The sequence below is a fragment of the Trichophyton rubrum genome (assembly GCF_000151425.1).
Source record: "Trichophyton rubrum CBS 118892 genomic scaffold supercont2.5, whole genome shotgun sequence".
Lineage (NCBI taxonomy): Eukaryota > Fungi > Ascomycota > Eurotiomycetes > Onygenales > Arthrodermataceae > Trichophyton > Trichophyton rubrum.
Genome location: NW_003456424.1, coordinates 806,843 through 830,982, shown reverse-complemented (window position 1 = coordinate 830,982; position 24,140 = coordinate 806,843). Strand labels below are relative to the sequence as shown.

At 48.5% G+C, this 24,140-nt stretch overlaps 13 protein-coding genes across 13 annotated transcripts; 6 read left to right on the top strand and 7 right to left on the bottom strand.

Annotated features, from left to right (window-relative positions):
• Positions 1-9: 9 nt before the first annotated feature.
• Positions 10-450, top strand: TERG_08845 (uncharacterized protein). The gene has a single exon (XM_047749014.1). It carries the CDS (start codon positions 139-141, stop codon positions 343-345), a length of 207 nt encoding a protein of 68 aa, XP_047604339.1. The 5' UTR covers positions 10-138; the 3' UTR covers positions 346-450.
• Positions 451-473: 23 nt separating this feature from the next.
• TERG_12228 (uncharacterized protein) lies at positions 474-1,193 on the bottom strand. The gene has a single exon (XM_047751219.1). The coding sequence runs from the start codon at positions 858-860 to the stop codon at positions 531-533; it is 330 nt and encodes a 109-aa protein (XP_047606488.1). The 5' UTR covers positions 861-1,193; the 3' UTR covers positions 474-530.
• Positions 1,194-1,651: 458 nt separating this feature from the next.
• TERG_05032 (uncharacterized protein) lies at positions 1,652-3,881 on the top strand (the record flags this gene model as incomplete). Its single annotated transcript, XM_047748358.1, has 3 exons — positions 1,652-1,939; positions 2,029-2,352; positions 2,415-3,881. 3 exons carry the CDS (start codon positions 1,652-1,654, stop codon positions 3,879-3,881), a joined length of 2,079 nt encoding a protein of 692 aa, XP_047604338.1.
• A 546-nt stretch (positions 3,882-4,427) lies between these two features.
• TERG_05031 (uncharacterized protein) lies at positions 4,428-5,799 on the top strand (the record flags this gene model as incomplete). Its single annotated transcript, XM_003234388.2, has 6 exons — positions 4,428-4,556; positions 4,631-4,672; positions 4,738-5,140; positions 5,210-5,418; positions 5,479-5,558; positions 5,628-5,799. The coding sequence occupies 6 exons, from the start codon at positions 4,428-4,430 to the stop codon at positions 5,797-5,799; spliced, it is 1,035 nt and encodes a 344-aa protein (XP_003234436.2).
• A 761-nt stretch (positions 5,800-6,560) lies between these two features.
• TERG_05030 (uncharacterized protein) lies at positions 6,561-8,013 on the top strand (the record flags this gene model as incomplete). The annotated part of the gene is made up of 2 exons (XM_003234387.2): positions 6,561-7,092; positions 7,157-8,013. 2 exons carry the CDS (start codon positions 6,561-6,563, stop codon positions 8,011-8,013), a joined length of 1,389 nt encoding a protein of 462 aa, XP_003234435.2.
• A 669-nt stretch (positions 8,014-8,682) lies between these two features.
• On the bottom strand, positions 8,683-9,893 carry TERG_05029 (ubiquinol-cytochrome c reductase, iron-sulfur subunit; the record flags this gene model as incomplete). Its single annotated transcript, XM_003234386.1, has 4 exons — positions 8,683-8,864; positions 8,931-9,081; positions 9,157-9,245; positions 9,368-9,893. The coding sequence occupies 4 exons, from the start codon at positions 9,891-9,893 to the stop codon at positions 8,683-8,685; spliced, it is 948 nt and encodes a 315-aa protein (XP_003234434.1).
• Positions 9,894-10,163: 270 nt separating this feature from the next.
• Positions 10,164-10,962, bottom strand: TERG_05028 (uncharacterized protein; the record flags this gene model as incomplete). The annotated part of the gene is made up of 4 exons (XM_003234385.1): positions 10,164-10,513; positions 10,570-10,654; positions 10,755-10,840; positions 10,899-10,962. 4 exons carry the CDS (start codon positions 10,960-10,962, stop codon positions 10,164-10,166), a joined length of 585 nt encoding a protein of 194 aa, XP_003234433.1.
• Positions 10,963-12,160: 1,198 nt separating this feature from the next.
• TERG_12227 (uncharacterized protein) lies at positions 12,161-12,499 on the bottom strand (the record flags this gene model as incomplete). The annotated part of the gene is made up of 1 exon (XM_047751218.1): positions 12,161-12,499. One exon carries the CDS (start codon positions 12,497-12,499, stop codon positions 12,161-12,163), a length of 339 nt encoding a protein of 112 aa, XP_047606487.1.
• A 507-nt stretch (positions 12,500-13,006) lies between these two features.
• On the top strand, positions 13,007-14,496 carry TERG_05027 (uncharacterized protein; the record flags this gene model as incomplete). The annotated part of the gene is made up of 2 exons (XM_047748357.1): positions 13,007-13,435; positions 13,516-14,496. The coding sequence occupies 2 exons, from the start codon at positions 13,007-13,009 to the stop codon at positions 14,494-14,496; spliced, it is 1,410 nt and encodes a 469-aa protein (XP_047604337.1).
• Positions 14,497-14,644: 148 nt separating this feature from the next.
• TERG_05026 (uncharacterized protein) lies at positions 14,645-15,555 on the bottom strand (the record flags this gene model as incomplete). Its single annotated transcript, XM_003234383.1, has 4 exons — positions 14,645-14,995; positions 15,066-15,174; positions 15,320-15,464; positions 15,522-15,555. The coding sequence occupies 4 exons, from the start codon at positions 15,553-15,555 to the stop codon at positions 14,645-14,647; spliced, it is 639 nt and encodes a 212-aa protein (XP_003234431.1).
• Positions 15,556-15,806: 251 nt separating this feature from the next.
• TERG_05025 (uncharacterized protein) lies at positions 15,807-19,231 on the bottom strand (the record flags this gene model as incomplete). The annotated part of the gene is made up of 4 exons (XM_003234382.2): positions 15,807-16,299; positions 16,366-17,352; positions 17,410-17,545; positions 17,613-19,231. The coding sequence occupies 4 exons, from the start codon at positions 19,229-19,231 to the stop codon at positions 16,177-16,179; spliced, it is 2,865 nt and encodes a 954-aa protein (XP_003234430.1). The 3' UTR covers positions 15,807-16,176.
• Positions 19,232-19,635: 404 nt separating this feature from the next.
• Positions 19,636-20,178, bottom strand: TERG_05024 (uncharacterized protein; the record flags this gene model as incomplete). The annotated part of the gene is made up of 1 exon (XM_003234381.2): positions 19,636-20,178. One exon carries the CDS (start codon positions 20,176-20,178, stop codon positions 19,636-19,638), a length of 543 nt encoding a protein of 180 aa, XP_003234429.2.
• Positions 20,179-22,143: 1,965 nt separating this feature from the next.
• Positions 22,144-23,992, top strand: TERG_05023 (calcium/proton exchanger; the record flags this gene model as incomplete). The annotated part of the gene is made up of 9 exons (XM_003234380.1): positions 22,144-22,471; positions 22,532-22,595; positions 22,661-22,708; positions 22,771-22,812; positions 22,868-23,115; positions 23,173-23,205; positions 23,255-23,568; positions 23,659-23,878; positions 23,964-23,992. The coding sequence occupies 9 exons, from the start codon at positions 22,144-22,146 to the stop codon at positions 23,990-23,992; spliced, it is 1,326 nt and encodes a 441-aa protein (XP_003234428.1).
• Positions 23,993-24,140: the final 148 nt, after the last annotated feature.

Sequence of the window (24,140 nt, the reverse complement as noted above, 5' to 3'; positions counted from 1 at the left end):
TACTGGCGTGTGCGTGAAAGAGGAAGTCAAATCGGTGCTTGGGCAAGCCAACAGAGTAAACGGCTCTGGTCAAATGATCAGCCAGGTGCTGAGGAAGGAGATGACGGACGGTCTGTCCTCGAGAATCGAGTGAAGGAGATGGAAGCCCGGTTCGCGGACGTCAAGGAGATTCCCCTGCCGCCATTCTGGGGTGGAGTCCGACTTGTTCCAGAGTCCGTAGAGTTCTGGCAAGGTAGAAAGAGCAGGTTGCACGACCGCTTCAGGTACGTCAGGAAACACAGTACCGATGAGATGGACGGCAATGAGAAAACCTTCAAATGGAAAGTAGAACGACTCTCTCCATGAGACCTGATAGACAGTAAAACCAGAGAGACGGAGGTGTCATTGCTTAGAGATATAAAATATATTGTAATTTGGCTCCAATCGGGAGTAATATTAAATTCAATAATATAACGTTCATTGTTGCCGTATAACGTATATATATATATATATATTCTTGTACCGACCACTGGGGATAGGCTCTTGAGATTCTATCCAGATAAAGCAGCTCGTGTCTTCTGCTTTCCATTGATTCCACGCTCACCATCTTCTGAGGTTACCCACACCCTCTCTACTGCACTGTATAGCACACCTCTGGAGACAAACTTATTCGAAGTCCCGCGAGACTCTGCATCCAGCATCGCGGGTACATGCTTGGGTATGTTCTCGGGCCGAAGGTATTGAAAAGGAATACCATTCCTATATTGAGTGACAGCTTGCTGCGCTAGGTTATGCCAGTACTGACGGACTTTGTGGAGAGTGTCATCAAGGTCGCCTTGCCTCGGCTGAAGGCAATCATGTCTTCCCCTAGTGCTTGTCATGACCAGCTTGCAGTCCGGGGTCTGGACGGAAGAAGGGGATGAACGTGATCATGTGTTGAGCAGCTTATCCCCCGGTGATCAAAGGCTGCTTACTGCATTTGCAAGGGGCTGGCTGGCTTAGTTACTGCTGGTTTCAGCTTAAAATAGAAGTGTTTTGCCGAAGCTGAGGAAACTAAGCACAGGCAGCGCCAGGCTAGTTAATGATTACTGCGGCCAATTACCACAGGTGTTAAAGGCTGGTGAAGAAATAAATACTGGAGGAATCTTATCGTGTCCACTCTACTGTGGCCCTTGCGACCTTCTTCCCGCGCTGTCAAACCTCTCTCTTTGCTGGCTGGCCACTTGCTTGACTGTTACCTGCCCAGTGGGTTTAACTAGTTATCTGATCGGCGGAGATAAGATTATCAATCAGATAAGATTGGCCTCGGCCCCCTTTTCGACTTCTTCCCGTCCGTCACACAAGCATATCGCTGCCTCCGACATCTCGTCTATATACGAGACGTAGGACGGAGAGAACATTCCTACTGGCCAGAAGTTTCGTTCCTCCCGTTTCAATTGCTTCGTTCTGAGTTATCAGATCAACCTTGTGGGGAGACTAGCTAACTAGTCACTTACAAGTCTCGGACTTTACAGCAAAAGCGCGCCCAGCAGGCCGATTCGATTTCGGCCGAACATATATTGTTTGGCTAGGCTACCAACTACGAGATACCACTATTTGCTTCTCTTGAGGCTTCAATTTCTATATGTTTTTTAACTAATTTCTACCATCCCAACTGCCTATCAACTGGACAATGGCAAGGACACGGGCAGTTCAGACCTGTGAAGCATGTCGGAAGGCAAAGGTGCGCTGCGACAGAGGGAAACCACAGTGCTCGCGGTGCTCCAAGACGAGCCGCGAATGTTCATATCATATAGAGGAACCAGGCCTCTCTCACGAATCCTCGTCTGCGTCTTACACTGCATTATCTGATCCCGCTAGCCCCAATCAGGGCAATCCATGGAGAGTGGACCGGAACAGTGCCGCCTCGTCTTCAGCCTCTGATGTGAGCGAGCCTCTCGATTCCACTGAAGCATTGAATGTATGCATATGTCCACCCTCTGTTGGCCTTAATTACCCTTACCCGCTAAGACTATATCTTCTAACATACGCTCTGGGGGAGTGCCGAAGGGACATGAACCCCCATGCAACGGCTTGTATTCTCTCACAGAGGCCGGGCCACAGCACTGGGTATCACGCAGGAGAAAGCGAAATACAATATCTTGTGTTCGCTGCCGACGTATGAAGGTACGCTGTGATCGTCGGTTACCTTGCGGTCGTTGTTCAAAGATAAATAGGGGTGACGAGTGCGTTTACGCAAAACCCGAAAGGACAGCCGACGATGATGGCCTGCTTTCCCGACCTTCTAGTGATATCCCCCAAGCACCGGTCACACATCGAATATGGAGATCCAAATTCCGCACACCGGCCCATTGGGCCCCTCTAATCCAAGATGTATAGCTATCGTCTTCTAGCTCCTACTCCTTCTGATACATCCTAATGCTAACAACACATAGATGGAGAGTCTATATACCCCATCTTGTTCTCAGGACAAGAAACTAATTCCTGATGATGATACTAAAAATGTCCTTGAGAGTTCATGGTCACCAAATTATCCTTTTGGTGAAAAACCTCGTCGTTCCAAGTCAACAAGAAAGGCAATGTTAGCTTCCCTACCTAGCCGAGACGTAGCAGACAAGTTCGTCCAATCTTACCTTGATGTTATTGAAACATCACACCGCATACTTCATGTTCCAACTTTCCAGCTCCAAGTCCAAGCATTTTGGGATCAGCCTAATGCGGCTGACGATAGCTGGCTTGCACAATATTTTACTATTCTCGCCCTAGGATGTGACGCTGCTAGGGCTGAAAATCCCGAATCAACAGGGCATTACAGCGAGCTACGCAATACACTGCTAACTGCTGCAGAAACCTGTCTCAGGCTCACTCCATTCCTGTATCGACCGACATTAGCTAATCTCAGAACGCTATGTCTCATTGTCCTTGCAAAACAGATACATACGATGTCATGTTCTGAACATGAAGCGTGCTGGCCACTCACTGGTCTTATGGTTCGGCTAGCAATGCTGACGGGCCTCCATTCGAGCAATAGCAATAAGTTCTATTCGCCCTTCCATGCCGAGATGAGGAATCGGCTATGGGCTGTAATATGCTTTATGGATCTCAAGCAGTCGTTGCTCTCAGGGATGCCACTTCAGATGACAATAGAGACATTTACTTGCGTTCAACCTGCGAATATAAACGAAGAGGAAATAAACGAGTCGTTCAGTGGCGAAATACCCAGTCGACTGCTTCCAGAAAGAACAGACGCCACCGTGCTGGTCATTTTACACGATGTTTTCCCACTGGTTGCTGAAATTCTGAGAGCAGTAAATTCAGCAGATTCGTCTTTTCAGTATGAAGATGTTCTGGAGTACGATCGACAGCTAAGGTTCAAGATGAAAGAATATGAAATCATTCTCCAGTCACCTCCAAGACGCCTGGTCGAGCCTACCGAATGCACACCCATTGATATTGATTTTGAAAAGATCCTTCTTAATGTCTATTTCCGTCGAGTACTACTCACATTGCACGGTCGTTTTGCCAGGCTACCTCAAGCATTTATCGAATACTCGGTTGCTTACTGGTCGTCTTTAGAGTGCTCTCTTGCACTTCTTGTGCAGCAGAGAGAACTAGGTGAACAGGCAGCACATAACCGCGGCGTCTCGACATGGTTCTCTGGTATTTTCAAGCAAGATTTCTTCACGGCTGCAATGACTTTATGTTTCCACCTAATTAAAAATGACTCTCCTTTAGAATTACCCACGGAACATCTCTGCCAGATTCAAGCACGGGAGACAGTTCTCGAGACTCTGAGATCATGCAGGGACCTCTGGGAGAAAGAAAAGGATTTGTCAGGGTGCCACGGCCGAGCGTGTGATCTCGTTACCAAGTTGGTAAATTTTCTGGAAGAAGCGGCCTAAGTAGTTAACTGCATTCTGGAATAATGTTTGCTTAGACTACAGGAGTCGGAGGCCACTTTATAACGCTGCAACCCACATGTACAATATCACTAACACCCCTTTCCCCTTGTTTTACTCTTCGCAGAGCACTCACCTCCCTCAATAAAAAAATACGTAACAAGCTTCGTTAGCGGTTCCTGTTGCCCCAGAACCCTATCGATTATCTTACATGTCAAGAGAAATATACTGCAGACTTTCTTTGGCTGTTGGAACAACCTGGCCCTTGCTAGTTAGTTAAGTTACCCACCATGCAGTTCGAATAAACCGTGAAGCCGAGCCTCTTTGAGAGTTCTCAATGGCCACCTCCGCCGCTTTGCGAAGGGCGCTGAAAGGGAGGCATGATCCATGTTAGACAAGTATCAGGTGTTGGCGCCCCCGCAAAGAAAAACGGGATCAGCGGGTAATATAAAAAGGCCCAAGGCCTTCCATAGAGGGTGAAGCTTCTACTTGCATGAGACTTCACTGAACTCTTGCCCATCTGATTGGATAGATACTGGAAAGCCGACAATGCTGTCATCTCGAGGCGAAAAGATCACTGCGGTGATCGATGAGCCGTGGAGGGCACTATTTGGGAAACCCGAATATGATGCGAAATCAAACCCATCTGGATTGATATCACTTAACGTAGCGGAAAATGTGAGTGTCTGATTGAAAAAATTGCTCTTTTCTCTTCTTATTATTTGTAATATTAGAATGCTGATAATCATTAGCCGCTTGCTTTCGAGGAATTAACGACATACATCAATAGCAAGGTAAGCTACATCTATTCGATAGCTAGTCCCCGGGCCACAAATTATTCATTGGAATACGCTCTTAGATCCAATTCGATAAGTCAGTATTGTCCTATAGTTCCAGTGCAGGTGGCGGTCCAAAATTCCCAGCTGCAATGGCAGCTTTCGTCAACAGATACTTTGATCCATATGTCCCTTTGAAGAGTAGCGAGATACTTGCAACCAACTCCATTCCATCACTGAGTGAGCAACTTGCGTTCGCACTCGCAGAAGTTGGTGATGGAATGTTGGTCAGTCGGCCAATTTATGGCAGGTTCAAAATGGATTGGGGAAACAGAGCTGGTGTTGAAATCGTCTACGCTGATACAGGTGCACTTGAGGGCTTCACTCCGGGATGCGTGAAGAAATATGAGGAAGCAATAGTTGCTGCTGAGGCCAGGGGTGTCAAGATTCGGGGACTGATAATCGTGAATCCTCATAACCCACTTGGTAAGTCTTGATTTATGTTTATAATTATCAAAGCCTTCCAGCATATAGATGTTAGACGCTGATGGGAAGCAGGACGCTGTTATTCCCGCGAAACCCTTGTAGAGTTATTCAAGTTATGTCGGAAGTATCAAATTCACTTGATCAGTGACGAGATATACGCACTCTCTGTTTTCGATTCTCGGGAAAGCGGAGCGATTCCGTTTGTTTCCACTTTGAGTATCAACACTGAGGGATTGATGGATGAAAAACTTCTCCATGTTATATATGGGATGAGCAAGGTGAGCATGATACTGCCTGCAATAACTTTCCTAATAACCGCTGACGATAATGCTCAAAAGGACTTCTGTGCTCCAGGACTCCGGGTAGGCTGTCTGATTACCAAAAATCCATTGGTAGTAAAGGCCGTCCGTTCAACTTCGTAAGTTTGGAGTCATATATAAACAATATATTTTTTTTAAAAAAATCTAACAGCCTTTTTGGAATTTAGACGACAGATTAACCCGTCAGGAATCTCTCTAGACATTTCAGCCACCATTTTGAATGACGAAAAATTCGCGGCAACTTACCTTCAAAATACCCAAAATCGGGTACTCAAGGCCTACCGCTTTGTTACCGGACTTCTCCGGCAGCATGGTATTCCCTATTTGCAAGGAACGTGAGTAAATCACTCCTCCGGCCAGTGATATATTACAAGATTAAAAAGGACAGGGCTAAAATATGATTCACTGGATAGGAATGCTGGATGTTTCGTTTGGTTGGACTTGTCGAAATACTTACCACCTAGCACTTCCTCCCAGCCATTGACACAGAAAGATAAAGAATTCGCCCTAGCAGAGAGATTCTCTGAAGGTGGCTTATTCCTCCATCCAAGCGAAGAGAATGGGATGGAGCCAGGTTGGTTCCGGCTTGTATATACCAATGAGGAAGAGCTGATAGTTGAGGGTATAAGAAGGTATAAAACCATCAGCCGTCCATATCGAAGAAGAATAAACTTGCTAAATGATTAACATTGCAGGCTTAACCGCATCCTCAAATCCTTGCCTTGGACGACAGTAAGAATTGAAGCAGGGAAGTTATAATCAGACACTAATTAACAGGTACTGTGTTAGTGTATGGGAATTAGTACGAGGTAATATATGCTACTTTAAAGAGTTAGATAGTTACCTGAAGTCCTTGGAATATATAAATAAGACTGAGTTGATAGAAGGGAAGGAAAGAGACTTGCTCCAAGATCTTCATATTGTTAGAGTAAAAATTAAAGCATTAATACACTGTTATTGGTTCCTTGATTAACAAAATATATTAAGATTAGCCAATGAATTATTGAGAAACATACAATTAGCTAACTGTATTTCAATTACGTAATCTTAAATATTGACTACCGACGAGCTCAACAGTATCAACAACTTGCGATGTCTTTATGAGACCACAAGCCGTCTTCAAAACGCTGTCTGACATGCCGGGCATGCGGTATACACCGTTTTCCTTACTCAGGGAGTCTCTTCGGCCCGGGTCACTCACTCAATCTAGGTCTTTCCGTGCGGCTAGTCGACTACGAAGCTTTCCGTCCCAACCCATCCATCGCCCGCCCGGCCATCAACCGTGGCCTGGGAACAATGCATTCGTTTGCTTAATATGTCAATTGCGCGCATCTTCGAGGTTCTATTCCACTCATAATGACAAGGATACCCAGGAAGGGGCTAAAAAGGCAACAGCCAATGATGGCAGGGAGGATGGGGCGGTAGCAGATGTTCCTAGCCCGGTAAAACCACAGGCCTTCAACAAAAGTGAACTCCCTTCTCAGGAGGAGCATCTACGTTCCAATCTCTCGAAGAAATTCGGAGAATTAATGGATAATTTGCAGTCCAACATTTTTGTTGCCGGACAGCATCTAAACGATCTTACTGGGTATACTGTTATTGAGAAACTGAAGCAGGACATTCGGGCCCAAGGTGTGTGCTAGTATTCCGGCATTTCTGCTTAGTAGGATACGCTCTAACTGCGATTAATATGTAGAGGAACTAGTGCGCCGTACTCGTGAGAAAGTTCGTCGAGCAAAGGAAGCCTACTCTTCAGCTATAAACTGCCGTTCTGCCTCCCAGCGTGAAGTCAATGAACTTCTGCAGAGAAAACATGCTTGGACGCCTACAGATCTCGAACGATTCACCTCTCTTTATCGATCCGATCATGTCAATGAGCGGGCAGAGATAGAAACACAAGAAGCGCTCTCGAATGCTGAACGTGAAGCCGAGGAAGCAACTGCTGAGTTAAGCAAAAATATCTTAACACGCTATCATGAAGAGCAGGTTTGGTCCGATAAAATTCGGCGCATGAGTACGTGGGGTACGTGGGGCCTGATGGGTGTCAATGTACTGCTTTTCTTAGTCTTCCAGATTGCCGTTGAGCCTTGGAGGAGGCGAAGACTGGTCAAAGGTTTTGAGGAAAAAGTCGCGGAGGCATTGGAGAAAGAAAATAGCCGGCATACTAAGGAAATTTCTGCGGCTGTTGAACACGAGAAGCCAACTTCTGAGCCCGAGAAAGATGCTGGTGTTGTAGCATCAGATACGTCAGATTTACCAGAAGGGACGGATAAATCTGAATCCGCTACTGAGATACCTGCGGAGGGAAAGCATACGCAGCACACCTCTGTAGAGGCAGAATCAACGATACTAGAATTACCACCTCTGACACCCATGCTTCCGCCGGATCTCGACCTAGCACCTGAGGCCTGGGGAAAGACCTCTCAGGCTTTCTTTACTGAACGACGTGTTACTATCCTACAACGAGACTTGACCACCGTGGTGTTGGAAAGTGCGGCGATAGGTGCTGCAGTGATGGGCGGAGTCCTTTTTGCAATTTCCCGGCTGGGGTAAGTGATGAATACCTATATTATCTGGTTATGGGTCTTGATGAGTTTGAGTAAAAAAATATAGGATGGAAGTGTGAGAAAATGAAGATCCCATATAGACTGTATACCATTTGTACATAGAACAGCCTTTCGACACATCATCTAGATACGTAGAATAATAGAAACAACGAAAATTTCCCTATCTTTAGTATTGAAGTTTGTCTAACCTTCCATGCTCATTATTTCTATCAATAGATTCCTGTATATTTTAGTTCGAGAGAGGGAGGAGAAATACATGAAAGCGGAGGAGGGCTTTATATATGGAGAATAATACAAGGGAAACTGGAGATGCAGACAAGGAAACGAAGAGGCTGAAAAGCCTTGAAATAGAGCAGGTAGGTGAGACATAGGGAAAAAAAGCGGGGGAAGTAATACAGGTATGAACAGACTTCCAAGCAAAATCAAAAGTCGGAGTAGCCCTGAGATGAGTTGTACAATTCCGTCTAGAACAGAGCAATCACTACATCCCGCGAGTAATAGGAGGACCGGTGACGAGTAGAAATTGATGCTAGCGCATTTTTTGTATTGTGACGTCTATTTTCGTGGGTCTGTTTTCCCAGGGCTGAAACATAACCAACTCGGTGATTGCTGAAAGTTAAAGTGGATCGGTTGGTTGGAATTGAAAACGGTCCGCTTAACCAATAACGAGGGTGTCATCGCTTGGGAAGTCGTAGATTGGAACCTCCAAGTTCAATGGAGCGGGACCCTTTCGGATACGGCCAGAGATATCGTAGTGAGAGCCGTGGCAGGGGCAGAACCAGCCGCCAAAGTCGCCAGCTTCGCCAATTGGAACACATCCAAGGTGGGTGCAAACGCCTATATATACGTTAGACAAGATAACTTCAAACTCAGGGCCGAGTCAAAGATAATCGGGCTACTTACCCAACATGATAAGCCATTCGGGGTTTTTGACACGGTCAGAATCTGGCTGGGGGTCTCGAAGGTTTTCCCACTTGGTCTCTTGGGCTTCCTGAATTTCACTGGCAGTTCGGTGACGGATGAAAACGGGCTTTCCTCGCCATTTGATGATTACCTAACGTCGTGGCGTGAGTATGAAGGTGCATAATTATATGTGCAAAGGTGTGTAGGTAGATGGGTAGTAACGCACGTTCTTGCCCTCTGGGATCGAGTTAAGGGCGATTTCGACCTTGGCCTGGGCCAAAACATCGGCAGAGGCAGACATGTTGAGAAGGAAATCTGTATGAAGCCCGGACATGTCAGCCGAAGTCACAAAGTCCACATCCAGTCTATTCATCCACAACCTCTTTCCCATCCTCCAATTGACAGCCAGCATCAACCAGCGTGAAGATAGAACGCACCTTGGACAGTAGCCTTAGCGCCGACAGCGGTCATCATGCCCATGGAACCAACAACGAAGTAGGAGAAGGTCTTGTTTGTGCTCTCACGACGAGGGCTAGCATATTTGCCGAAGCTAGGAATCTTGTAGGTCGAGGTAGAGCCGCTGCTTTTGGTGAACGGGCTGTCGAACGAAGCACTCGCGGAGGCATCTGAGGCTCCTCCTCGTCGCTGCTGGGCGATGGAAGAGGCAGCGAGGGCGCGAGGGACAACGCTGGCATGTCGGGCACACGCCCGGAGCGAGCTGGCGGAAGAGGCGGCAAGAGACGACATGGCGAGCCTGGAGACGAGCAATTGAGCGCAACCGGTAGACTTGCACGCAGACGTCGGTCGGTCGGTCGGTCTGGGGGCGGTGGTGGTGGCTTGAATGGTCGAGCTGGTCGAGGTTGAGGTTGGAGTTTCGATGAAGTTGCGTCGGTTTTGGGTTTTTTTCTGTCGAAGGGCCGGAATCATCCGCGCACTGATTGGCTGGCTGGGCCTGCACCACATCAGGCCTACTACGGCCTGCAGAACGATGTGCTTAAGAGTAGCGAGATAAATGATGCTCTACTCGACGACGGCAACGCACAGTGATACTACGAATGATTGTTACAGGAAGAGGGGGGGGCAAGGCGAAGAGAACGACGATGTTTTTATGTATCATTTATACCTGCTCCATGCACCAGCCAATGGGTAATGAGTCGAATATATAACAAGCCAGACGCCGTCCCACGCCCAACCCGGAGAGAAGAAAGGGAAAGGAAAAATGCATGCATGTGTTTAAAGTGCCATCTCGACGTCGTCGTCGTCATCCTTGCTCGGCCGTTGCTGGGCTGACCCTTCGTCGACCAGCCTGCTCCGGGATTGCGAGGCGTGTATGACCATCGGCGGACGCGGAGACAGCTCGTTCACGTTCTGCTCACCCACGTCAACCATTGATTCCTCCCGCGAGTGCTCTGGCGTCCCATTCTGGCGTACTTGCATCTCCTTTAGCGTCCGCTGGTTCGCAACTTGGCCGTCTTCCTTTGCCTTTTCCTTTGCCCGCTTCTCTTTGAATTTCCCGTACGTGGTCGTCTTCGGTATCACGTCCGATAGGAATTCGAGGTTGTCGATACGCGAAACAGCAGTGGCTAAGCATAGGCTATTAGCATACTTCACAGAGTAGAGACATTTGCGAGGGGCGTACCTATATCTGCGTATCGTAGATTCTTCAGGTTGTTGGATTTGACCACATTATATCCTTGCTCGGTGAGATACTGAACGAACATCTCCTACACAGTGCGCCAGTAAAGCGTTAGCCCTCAAAATAATGACTGAATCCTTCTTTTCCCGCTCCCTGCTCCTCCTTCTCATCCTCACGGGGGTTCTTACCGTCGCCACAGCGATAAGGAAGGTCGCGTTCGTAGAGCATTGTACTATATCCTCGTCCGCTCGAATGATCCGTTTTATCCTGGCCACTGTAGATGCCTCCTGTTAGCTGTAGGTGCCTTGACCTGTAGAACGCAGTGTACATACACGGCAGGGATGTGTGGCCGGTTGCTTCGCCTGAAGACTCCCGGCTGGCTTTGGCGGGCGGCATCCTCGACTCAACTGCGGCTGCGGCGAGAACCAGAAAGTAATTATAATGGAGCAAAACAGCTTCAAGGGTCTATCACTGTGTCGCCGCCCTCGAATTGCTTTGTCCGCCCCCCCCGTGTGGATGTGTTCAGAGTGTCGTTGGTCATTCGGTCAGACGATGGCTAGCATTTTTAACAAGCGACAGGCGCCCTTTTTTGCGCTTTCTTGGCCAAGCACGGCTACGGACAGCGACAGCCAGCACGAAAGAAACTGAACAACCACCGACTGCGGCCTTGCGACGCCTTCAGCTCCAGCCCTGCGCCTGCACCAAGCTTGCATCTCTCGACAGTGTTGTTCGTTTCCCCCCCAGCCGGCCTTGGACGATCCTCGACGAAGTGAATAGTTACTCCGTTCCCGCCGCCGTTCTTTTGGCTTTTGGTTGCTGGATTGTGTCGGTAGGCAGGCGTATGGTCATAGTTATGATACCCAGCATATAGATCGGTGTCATGAACCCGAGACACCGCTCCTCGTCCTCGTCCGCCGGTCCCAGATCGCAGAACCGTCCCTCAAATCCTCCTATACCGTCCAATCTCCAGGCGCGGCGGGCGTCGAGCTACTCACTTCCCACCCACGACCATGCGCAGACAGCTGGCGGAGCTGCTACCTCCACGGGCGTCGACGTCAGGCAGACAGCAATAACGGAGGAAATTAGCGAGATAAAACGATATGAGGATTTCACTACAATTGACTGGGTCCAGGATGCTGTCCAGGAGCAGGCTCGTCGACGCATATGGAGGACTGAGGGAGCTCGGTTCTGGGACCAGGAGGGCGCCTATGGCTGGAGACGGAAGCTCGATGAAGCTTACGATGCAGGCCAGGCATGGCTAGTGATGACAATCGTGGGTGTAGCCATCGGTCTCAATGCTGGGTTTCTGAATATTGTCACCGAGTGGCTGGCAGACGTAAAGCTTGGATACTGTACCACTGGATTCTACCTAAACGAAGCCTTTTGCTGCTGGGGCGCAGATGGCGGTAGGTAGCCCCTTTTGATATATGTGATACTTGTATGCCATTAACTGACCATATATATGTCAAGGTTGCCCCGAGTGGAAGCGATGGAGTACTTTCTCTCTCATCAATTACTTTGTCTACTTCATGTTTGCTGTAGGATCTCTCCTACCGGCTTGCTAATGTGCTTCGGATAACGGCCTAACTTTTCTCTAGATTCTTTTTGCTTTCTGCTCCGCAAAACTCGTCAATGCATTTGCTCCGTACGCTGCGGGTTCTGGTATATCTGAAATCAAAGTCATCATTGCCGGCTTCATCATGAAAGGATTCCTTGGTGCCCGAACTCTCGTGATAAAGTCACTTGCTCTACCTTTGTCTATTGGCTCTGGCCTTGCAATTGGTAAAGAAGGCCCTAGTGTCCACTTTGCAGTCTGTACGGGCAATGTGATATCTCGTTGGTTCGGCAAATATAAACGAAACGCTGCTAAAACCAGAGAGATATTGACTGTAACCTCCGCTGCCGGCGTTGCAGTTGCTTTTGGAAGTCCCATTGGCGGAGTGCTGTTCTCTCTTGAGGTGCGTCAATGCTCAATTACGTATTTACCTAGTAACTAACTAGAGCTACAGGAAATGGCATCATACTTCCCGCTGAAGACCCTTTGGAGAAGTTACTTCTGTGCTTTGGTAGCAACCGGCGTCCTTGCTGTACGTCATACGTAATGACAAGTTATATGTCAGTGCTAACATTATCTAGATAATAAATCCATTCAGAACGGGGCAGCTCGTCATGTTCCAGGTTCAATATGATAGATCATGGCACTCGTTCGAGATTATATTCTTTATTATCCTTGGGGTTTTTGGTGGCTTGTATGGTGCGTTTGTCATGAAGTGGAATTTGCGAGCACAGGCATTTAGGAAGAAATATCTCTCAAAGCATCCAATTATCGAGGCTACAGCCCTAGCAGGCCTCACGGCTTTGGTTTGCTACCCAAATATGTTCTTGAGGATCAACATGACCGAGATGATGGAAATACTTTTTAGGGAGTGCGAGGGGCCACATGATTACAATGGAATTTGCCAGTCAGTATTTTCCTATCATCCTGATTGAAGGCCATACTAACTCAGTTAATAGGGCCAAGAACCGCTGGTCAATGGTCCTTTCTCTCCTAGGAGCTACTGTTCTGCGCATATTCTTTGTGATCATATCCTACGGGTGCAAGGTTCCTGCTGGTATCTTCGTGCCTTCTATGGCTATTGGTGCCTCTTTTGGAAGAATGGTTGGAATACTTGTTCAAGCCCTCCACCAACGATTTCCAGATTCTCATTTTTTTGCATCTTGTGAACCCGATGTTCCGTGTATTACCCCGGGAACCTATGCGCTCCTCGGTGCCGGTGCTGCTTTAAGTGGGATAATGCATTTAACCATATCAGTGACGGTTATCATGTATGAACTAACAGGTGCATTGACTTATATTCTCCCCACAATGGTAAGGCTTTGATATGATTCACCATTTTATTCATTATTTCTGATAATGGACCTGCTAACGTATGTTTGACTTTTGAACAGATTGTTGTTGGAGTTACCAAAGCTGTTAGTGACCACTGTGGCAAAGGAGGTATTGCTGATCGCATGATTTGGTTCAATGGATTCCCATTTCTTGATAGCAAGGAAGAGCATATTTTTAACGTCCCAGTTTCGCATGCCATGACAAGCAATCCTGTTGTGTTCACCGAAGCAGGCCTGTCGATAAACAAGGCCGAACAGATGCTTCAAAAACACAAATTTCAGGGTTTTCCTATTGTCCAAGATCTTGACTCGATGACCTTAGTCGGTTACATTGGCCGCACGGAACTTCAATTTGCAATCAGACGTGCAAAACGGGAGGGCTTATTGGCACCCAACGCCAGGTGCCAGATTGTCCGCCAGCAAATTCCAACCAGCGGTGGCCCTGCATCAAGCTCCCCAATTAACGACCTATTCGGGCCCTCTACCCCCTCGTCTTCCTCTCATCTGGAAAATGAGTGGCACACAGGGGCAGCACCCGTTACATTCGATGATATAGCATCATCATCAGGTACTCGAGTGATCGATTTGAGCCCATACGTAGATATGGCTCCAATTACTGTCCATCCTCGTCTCGCCCTTGAGACAGTGATGGAAATATTCAAAAAGATGGGACCGAGAGTTATACTGGTTGAGCACCGTGGTCACTTATCGGGCCTTGTTACCGTCAAGGATTGCTTAAAGTACCAATTTAAGGTGGAACATCAAGAACATGCAGATGCTAACGCTGCCACTGCCGGCGATGCTACTGCTGGTATCCATGCTGGCCCCGAGGAAGGGATAGTAGAAAAAAAGGCATGGCAGCTTATTTTGTGGTCTACTGGGCTCGCGAAGAAGATTTTTATAGGAAAAGGAACTGCTTCCGGGACAGGAGGCTATACCCAGGTTTCCCAGGAGGAACAGCGAAGACATGAATCCGTGGAGATAATTGATGGCACAGAGGACGTGGATACCCATTTTGAGTTGGAAGAACGGGACCATTAGGGTTGCTATTTTTTATTTTTGGATTTTAATTTCTGTAATGGTAGTTATGTACGACACGATAGATTTATATTGTATGCCACCCACTTTATAACATTCTACATCTAAAGAACCGACCAAGCAGTATCAATCTTCTATATACAAAAGTATCTTAATCCTCCTCAAGGGCTATTAGATCATCATCCTCATCCGATTTTCTATTTTCAGCAAGTCCTATATCTTCTCCTTCATTCATTCCAGCGCTGGTTCCGGGGGATTCTTCATCTTTCTGCTTCTCTCGCATTCCAACGATAATACACCCAGCAGCCATCAGAGTGGCACCAATTAACCATTGGGCATTTACCTTTTCCCTAAAGACAAGCATACCTAGTATACCTGTGACCAGGAAATTTGCAGTGGTATTGGTGATGGTCACCTTGGTGGTTGATGGGGATGCAGTCAGGGCACGGGTAAAAAGCGTCCACATAATGAAATTGGAGAGTAGATTCAACCCAAAAAAGGCCTGAAGGGGTCAGTCAGCATACAAACTGGGTAATCTCAGCATTCCATAATGTTCAGAATAGTATACGTACAGCTCGAACAAGGTATTCCACTATTACATCAAGTGTAGTGGTCGCCTCTGATGACGAGAAGATATGCGAGATTGCCCGCGAGATGCTAGTGGTAAGCTCGGTCGTAGTTCTATAATATTATCAGCAGGGAATTATACATGACAGCTTCGAAAAACCGTCATTAACTTAGTTAACTAAATGATTGTGTATCGATTTCCCCGAGGCATCACCGCAGGCAATTATCAGATACTATCAGATAACCACCAAAGACCTACAATTTGGCGAACAGCCCATTCGTAGCAGCAAATGCACCGCTAGCAAGCGCCAGCATCAGCCATTTCGAATGCTGGCTCATCTTCTCGTCCTTGCGAGGTTCGTGAAGCTCCGGCTCCTCCTTTCCCGCCTTTTCAGAGCGGCCTTCTGTCAATTCCGGTCAGCTTCCCGCGCTTCAAAGATGGATGTTCGATGGTTTCATACCCTTGAGGCCCTGGACATTCCTTCGCCTCGCCATTTCTCGGCCTGTTCCCACTGCGGATCTGTTTCTGTTGGCTGGCGCTCGTTATCCTGGCAGTTCCGCTTAGTCAAAAACTGATACGCACTTTTGTGTTCGAGGAATCTCGAACGCGAGATGCGCCAAGTGGGCTTAATGCGAGAGGTGATTGGCTAGTAATTTGATTCTTGCCGCAGTGGCTCGTTGATCATGAGTGTTTCGGTGCCCTTGATCTTTTCAAGTATGATGGGAGGCGTTTGGTCGTCAAACAGCCTGGGAGACACTGGTCTTGGCGTTCTACCCCTGGCTTGCGAGAGACGATACTTTGGCATAAGAAGTCGTAGCAAGGCGGTATGTTATAAGATTAGATCTAGAGTATTATTTACTAGAAGCCATGGTTGCATGGTAATTGTTAAAAGGGGTATATATAGATCTTTGACATTAGTTAACGCTGCTTTTACCGTCTTTTGGAGTGCACTATTTGGACTTCAAATTGCAGCGTAAATTCCACACGCCTTGCTTTATCGTGTCGCCGACATATTCATTCTTCATATCATAAATGGTCGTTGACCCAAAGAGGACGAAGACTGCTATAGTCATGGAAAAGAGATGGGAAATTAAAATTCAGGATGGGCCAGTCGTTTACATCTCTTCCACTGCACAATTCGGGTGCAGGACATATACCACTTTAGGTTCCTCCGCAGGCTGTTCTCCGCCATCAGTCTCCATCAGCCCATCTCCACGTATTTGCATAAGGATATTATCCTATTTGGTGATGCCATGTTAGCTAATGTATACTGAATGTTCATCAAAGGCAATATTAAAACTTACCTTGACCATCCTCCTCAATATCTTCGTCACCAAAGATCGCTCTTGCTCTAGCTCTTCTTCATTGTTCAGCTCGGACTCAACTTGCTCAAGATAATGAAGGATGAGATCCTCTTCTTCAACACCCTCTCCGCTCCGGTTCTCGTCATCATTAACACGGCGAACAAGAACATTTAGAACACGCATGTATTTATCGTAAGTTATCTTCACCTTCTGCGTTCGATTCTCACCATTGGCTTGTGGGACATCGGTGTTTTGTTGCGTATTCTCATCCTCATCCATCATGTTGTGGTCCTCAGTATCGGGTTGGTTGGTTGCCGCAGGAGGTACCTCCTCATCGTCAACGTCAACATCATCCTTCTCGACGGTAACGATACTCTGTCTCAGCAAATCATATGCTTCCTTCACAAATCTAGGAATGACCTCTTCCACACAATTGGCTTTGGCCACAGCTTCAGATAATCGAATCAAACTCTCTAGTTGTCGCACAGTGATCCTGTAGCTGCTTCTGCCCATGCCTCCTTGTGCATCGTCTGCTCGGAGCTCTTTATATTTCTCAACAACAAGAGCTCTCGCCTCTTCGGTAAAGACTGGACGGAATGTTCGCGCAAACCGGATATACCTCTGTAGCTGCTCTGTGGATAATTCAGGTTTAACAGCCTCATCTCGGTTCATATGAACATTTACAATGTGATCTGCAAGGTTTCTGTCCACTGCCTCATTGGGGTCATCTCGAATAACAAAGAAAAGGTCGAATCGACTCATGATAGGAGCACTGAAATTAAGATTTCCTCGGAGAGTAGTCTTGGGATTATATCTTCCTCCTATAGGGTTTGCTGCAGCCAGGATACTTGCTCGCGCATTAAGAGTCGTGTGAATTCCGGCTTTGGCAATTGAAATAGTTTGCTGTTCCATGGCTTCATGGATAGCAACCTGGTCGCTTATATCCATCTTGTCAAATTCATCGATGGCGCAAATTCCACCGCCGTTCTATACAGGTATTAGAGAATCCTTGTTATAGGGATGGCGGTGTTGGGTTCAACTTACTGCAAGCATCAGGGCTCCAGCTTCAATTGTAAATTCTCCAGTTTCAGGATCTTTAACAACAGCAGCAGTAAGACCGGCGGCAGATGACGCTTTACCACTGGTATAAACTGCTCGCGGATGCAGCTTACAAATGTACCTATAGGGAGGAGTTAGTTCAAAGAAATGCTGCATCACCAAATCAGAGAGCCTTGGAATTGACTTACTTCAAAAATTGACTCTTGCTGGTAGATGGGTCACCAACAATACAGATATTTATATCACCACGAAGCTGCATCGATTCTTCTACTGTTCGTTTGCTAACTCCGCCGACTAATTGCAGGAGTAAACCCTTTTTGATCTGATGATGACCATAAATCATAGGGGCGATTGAATCAATAAGTCGGGCATATATGTAGTCGGAATGCACCATCTGCTTTAGATCCTGGACTTCATAAGGGGTTAACGAGTGAAGCAGAGCAGTTTGTGCCTCCTCTTCAACATCATCTGGAGCCTCAACCTGGTTTAATGAAGACAAGATATTTGGAGCCTGGCCACTTAAGTTCTGATTTGACGACTGGCCAGGGGTAGACAAATCAGGAGTCACCATGCATGCAAGGAACGCAAGGCGATATGTGAGATCTCTCACACCAAGTGATTTCAGACCGCTGACACCATTGCCACCAACGTCACCGCCTCGGAAATTGCCGTAGTCTTTAGTTGCTTCAGGCCGAACGCCAGGCAGACCTGATTGGCTGATATCTGGAATCACAACAAGCATTCCGGTAAAGATACACCTTTCACCGGCCTTTGCACGGTCAACCATCTCTCCGCGTAAGATCACATCCATCGTCCTGGGCATGCTTCCAGTGGGTATCTCATGTGCTGACTCTTGCAGCTTGACCTTCTGCCAGTCAACGAAAGTGCTTTTCCTTATATCCAGGCGCCATCCGATACGGTTACCACACGTAGCACTTGTACACTGGGTAGGCTCTGTAAATTTGAAACTTTGTTCGATATCCGGACACACATTGTTACAGTTCCCACAAATGAATGTTCCCAGTGCAAGTTCTGGACGTACTTCAGACGTCCTTGTGACCGTTCCTGATATGGAGCAAAGCGTTCCAATCTGTGCCGTTCGCAGTTGTCGAAGCCGTGAGACGAGTGGAAGATTATAGAATGCCAGGGTAAACACTTTATCAGTTTGCTGGTACCTGGTCTTCCCAGCTAGAGAGTCCGGTTCTGTGCTATCGAGAGCTACAGTTGAAGTCCCGGCCTGTGACGAATGACTTCCAAGCTGTTTATGCGCACGGAAATACTGAGGCTCGTATTTTGCAATCAAATTATGTAGCGCCTTTGTGAGATAAGGCTGAAATCTGTAGTATTGGTTTATAATTGCATCGGCCAGTACTTGGTTCGAGTTGAGGTGGGTAAAGTCGACGTAGAGGGTAGAGAGCTGTAGTTTTTGCATTCCGTGGATCTGGGAGATATAGTATTTATCACTGAGCATCTCCGATGATGTGGGAGGAGCACCGGATGACATGGGGTCTTCAACGTGTGTTTCTAGCATTTCCTCAAAGGCCTGCTGCACCTTTTCACCGGCTACATCGCGGACAGGGGGTGGTCCTGGGCCGTACATAGGGTGTCGCGGACGCCGGGACGACCTGCTCCCAGCACCGACGACCTGGTCATCGGCAAATTCTGGTGCCTCGCTCATGGGTGCATTGCTCTCTGAGGCCAGCGGCAGGCGGGAGCTCGTTGGCGGGGCGTCAGACCGCTGAGAGCTACCCAGCATGGGGCCGCCATCTGCCTCCGAAGTCATAAGCTGGTCTAGAATCGACGACATGACGAAGTTCTCATTAGCATTAACATGTAGCAAAAGGAAAATAGAACGGCTGCAACAGCCGGTGTCGTCGATATCTCTTGTCGTTCGCTTCTGCTCGTCTTTTGGGTTGAAAGTCGAAGTTTTGATAAGCAAAAGAAAAAAAAAAGTCGCGTAAAGCTCGCGTCTACGCGTAAAGTGGTTTTCTCACGTGATATAAAATTGGCCCTGCAGGCAAACAGCACAAGCAACAACAGCAGCAATAGACAACAACTATTCATTCAAGTAAACATTAAAACGATGCTCGACAGAAGAAATAGAAAAACGCTCGATTACTGGTCTAGTTACTCCGTACGTAGTCGTTGACTCGTGATCGTAAATTGCATAAGGGGCGTTAGGGCATGGTCGGCGAGGCCGGGGCTGGCATGTTATATCCAGCCACTGTACCGGACCGGCAGCTCGTTCAGGATGCCTTCAGAGCCGTAGCCGACCCCAAGAAGGCGGACTCTTTCGATCTTACCGCCAAAGTCATCCTCGACGGTGCTTTGCCAGTCATTCAGGTGTGCGCGGACCTCATTGTAGACACCTGGGTCATCTATCATGAGCAGGGCAATAGCATCGTAACCCCCCGCACCGGGAACAACACCGCCAATAACACCATCCAGTTTACCAAGTGAATCCAATAGCTCTGTCTGTACCATTGGCTCAACGGGGACTTCGCTCTTCTTTGTCATTGTTTTAATCCACATCCTCGACTTGAGCAGCAGATTGCGCAGCTCGTTGAAATCTGCTCCCGGACTGTGAAGCAGTTTCCTCAGTTCAAACAGTATCTTCTCGTTGTTTAGTTGCAGATTAGCCCATAAAATATCCGCTTCCTCACGGTTTTCGTCTCGCCAGCGAAGGAGCTTTTTCACCATGCCTGGAGTCTGGGAGCCGCAGTCAACGTCGCAGAGGACCATTCGGATACCCATGGGTAGCTTGAATCCAACATCATGGCACTCAGTGTCCCATGGAGCACCAGCGTTGACATCTTCGACGACGGCAAATAGGCGATCTTCAAACCCGGCAGAGCCAGGTTCACCCAGGCCAGCAAGTACAGACGGAGAGAACCGTCTGTAGTAGCACGATCCGTAAACAGCGGCAGCAACATCGAAACCAGAGCCTATCTTCCCCTGCGCAGCGCAGTGCGCAGCTTGAGCTAAGTTATGTAATTTTGCTTTGTTCTGGGAGAGCTTTTCGGGCTGAACGGTCCGATGAACGACCAGGGCAGATACTAAAGCGGTTACCAGTGCGGCGGACGAGCCTAGGCCTGTCTTATGCGCATCCTGCAGCCGTACTCCAAATTTCTTGAATCCTGCATACCCGCTATTGGGAGAACCACTCGCAGTGGTTTCAGAGTAATAGTCGTCGTCCGCGAGTATGGTCACGACGAGGGAGCCGATATTATGGGAGGCAGAAACATAGCTCACGTATGTCAGCGCGTAGTTCAGAGCCGTCTCGACGAATGGATTTCGGGGCCTGTTTGCCCAGGAGCTGATTAGCTATATTGATTCGTCGGCCGTATTAAGGTGAACGACACCAGGTTTATGAAACAGCCGTGCAGACAAGGGAACGGGAAAAAAGGGGGGGGGGCAAGAGCATAACGAACCCATCGTCACATTGGACGGCCCTGACACCGCCTCCGTTGTCAGATCGTTGGATCTTGTACTTCCATACGGCATCAACAAACTGCGGTGACTTGACGGTGACCGTATCCTGCACCGCTTCCTCCTGCGCCCCGCCGCTGACGGTAGCAGGCGGGATTTCAGCTGCTCCTACGGCTCCGTCTGCCGCTGCCTGGCCGCTGTTCAGCTGTGCATGGCCCTCTGTTTGTGTCTCCGCCGCAGACGGCCGTCTCTTGACGCTCTGTTGTTGCACCACCACATGGATCCTGGCATCCAGGGCACAAACAGTCCCCGTGTAGTCCCTGTCCAGGACCAGGTAGCCTCCCGCAAGCAGCACCTTTCCGGGCGCCGATACGGCCGTCTCTGTCGCAGCTTGTCGTTGCTCTATCATCTTTGCTGTGTGCGCAGCCCTGTTGCTCTTGGCTCTGTGGTTTACCAATCTCTGGAGGGCGAGCTCGAGGTGGCGGGACGCAGCTTCGGCGGGTGGGATGGAGACGGATCGGCTGTGGCTGGGGGCTGATCCAGCATCGTCCATCTAAGCTTCTTGGGCGTCTCTGCACTGCTTAGGCTCACCCTCGCGCAGCAGGGTTGCGGTGGCTCGAATACGGGCGATGTGGCTGAACGCTGCTGGAGCGCCTGGCGGAGCGCTGGTTCAGGGGGGCGCAATTGCTGATTCCTGACTCGCTGGCGGTGCAGGCAGAAATACGGGGGAGGTCAGTGGGAACGGCTCGGATTGGGCCCCTTTTCCTTCATCGTGAGACCGTGATGGAGATGAGCCTGGCTGGTGTCCCTGGTCAAGCTAGCATTAATGTTAGTTAGTTTCGTTTCGCTGGGACGCGGGCGGCTGTTCGTTTGCGGGCGCGATGCAGCGAAATAAAAGGGACGTCGAAGTCTTCCCCTTTTGGCGATTCTGACGACGTTTCTCTTCACCTCCATACAACAAGCGTCTACTTACTACACAGCACAACGAACAGCACCGCCAGCTTGACCACCAGCTAACTAGCTAATTAATCAGTTGTTACGGGACTGCGCAGACAGTTTGGCCTAGGATGCGTAAGAAGCTTGTCGTTCCTTGGAAAAGTCTTGTCGTTGCTTGTCGCCGTTCAGCGTGCTAACAGGAGGACAGATCACTATCGCAGCCAAGCAAGGTCGCTGGCATGGTACGACGCCGAAGGAGAGGCTCCGAGCCACAATCCGTTTGGGAGAACAAGATCTCGTCCAGAGAGGACGCTGTCGTCGAGCCTAGAGGCGGGCGGCAGCAACAACTACACGATGACCAACATGGACGGGGCCAAGGGGCCAGAGACTATGCATGGCGCTGTGCCTTCGACTGCTGGGACCGATGACATGCAGGGAGGCACTGAGTCCGTTACGAGCACCGCACCTCTTACTCGCGCTGCCGCAGGTGTCAAGGCCGATGAGCAGGACGTCCACAGAAAATCGGGAGGCTCAGAGTCGATGGACAAGCAGCAGGAGACCACCCCTGGGGAAGATGTGCCGGCCGCTGGACACGCAAAACAGTTTACCATTGCCGGCCAGCTGAGAGCTACCCTGTTCAGCTCATGGATCAATATTCTCTTGCTTGCGGCACCCGCTGGAAGTACGTTGCCCAATTCTCGACCAGGGCCGCTAATAAGTGATATGTGCTGACAGTCCGAAGTTATCATGTACTACCTCAAGGTCAACTCGGTCGCCGTCTTCGTGGTCAATTTCATTGCCATTGTGTAAGATTTGGGCTTATTAAAGATTGAAGGAAACCAGGGACCAAGAATGCTGACCCATTGGATAGACCCCTTGCTGCAATGCTCGGATATGGAACTGAAGAAATCGCTATGAGGTAATTTTATCCCTGAGGTTGCTTCAACTTGCGCTGTATTGCCCCTAACAATCGCCTCGCAGAACTGGAGAGACTGTTGGCGGTCTTCTTAATGCCACCTTTGGGTAAGTGGTCCTCTCAGGTGAATTCTACTCGATTGCGCACTAACGGTAAAATTAGCAACGCCGTTGAGCTGATTGTGTCTATCCTTGCGTTGTTCAAGAATGAGATTGTCATTGTACAGACCTCGCTGATCGGAAGCATACTGTCTAACCTGCTGCTGGTCATGGGCATGTCCTTCTTCGTTGGAGGAGTGACCCGTATGGAGCAGAATTTCAACGTGACGGTAGCTCAAACTGCATCCAGTCTTCTCGCGTTGGCCGTCGGCAGTCTGATTATCCCCACGGCCTTCCACACCTGGTCAGGAAGTATGTTAGGGCATACCCACTGTATAAATATTTCAGACTACTAACTGTATCAACTAGATGGCGAAGCTGGCATTGCAGAAATTTCCAGGGGTCAGTGTATTGATACCGTGCTTAGAGAGGTGAACTAACGATCACGCAGGTACCAGCGTCATCTTGCTAATCGTGTACGCAGCCTATCTGTTCTTCCAGCTCAAGTCCCATGCTGCCATCTTCAACACGCCTAGTGAGAAAGTAGAAAAGAGATCAAAATCCAAGAAGGTCGAGGAAGGTGATGCTTCTAAAGGCATTGCCCAGATTGGAGCTGGTTTCTCTGCTTCCATGGGCGGACAGAATGCCCAGCGGATCCCGGTGGTCGTCCCCGAGGAGGAAGAGGAGCCCCAGCTTAGTATATACGTCGCCGTGTTTACTCTCTGCGCTTCTACTGCTCTGGTCGCTCTTTGCGCCGAGGCCATGGTACGTACTATAACTGCTCCATGTTGCAACCACTTTCTTCCCTGAATGCTAGTATCGTGTTCTCTTGCTCATCAAGTCCGAAATACATAGGTTTCCTCTATTGACGCAATCACGACTTCTGGTGGCATTTCGGAAACGTTTGTTGGTTTGATCCTGCTTCCTATCGTTGGAAACGCGGCAGAGCACGCTACTGCCGTGACCGTGGCAGCGAAGGATAAGATGGATCTCTCTATCGGAGTTGCTGTCGGCTCGAGCATGCAGATTGCCCTTCTTGTGCTACCGCTTCTTGTAGTCATAGGCTGGATTGCTGGTACGTCTATACTCACTTGGTTCTTTTTACACCCCGCGTCTCCATTTATGAAGCTCTATACTAACAATAGGCTACTCCATTATAGGAAAGGATGACATGGTAATTGACACCTAGACTTGTAGATGCGGGTCGTTGCATCTCGCATATTCATATGATCGATACTAACACAAGACTAGACCCTTTACTTTGACGGATCCAGTCACAGTGCTCTTCGTCACCGTGCTTTGTATGTACCATACCCGTCTTTCAAAAAATAAAAAAT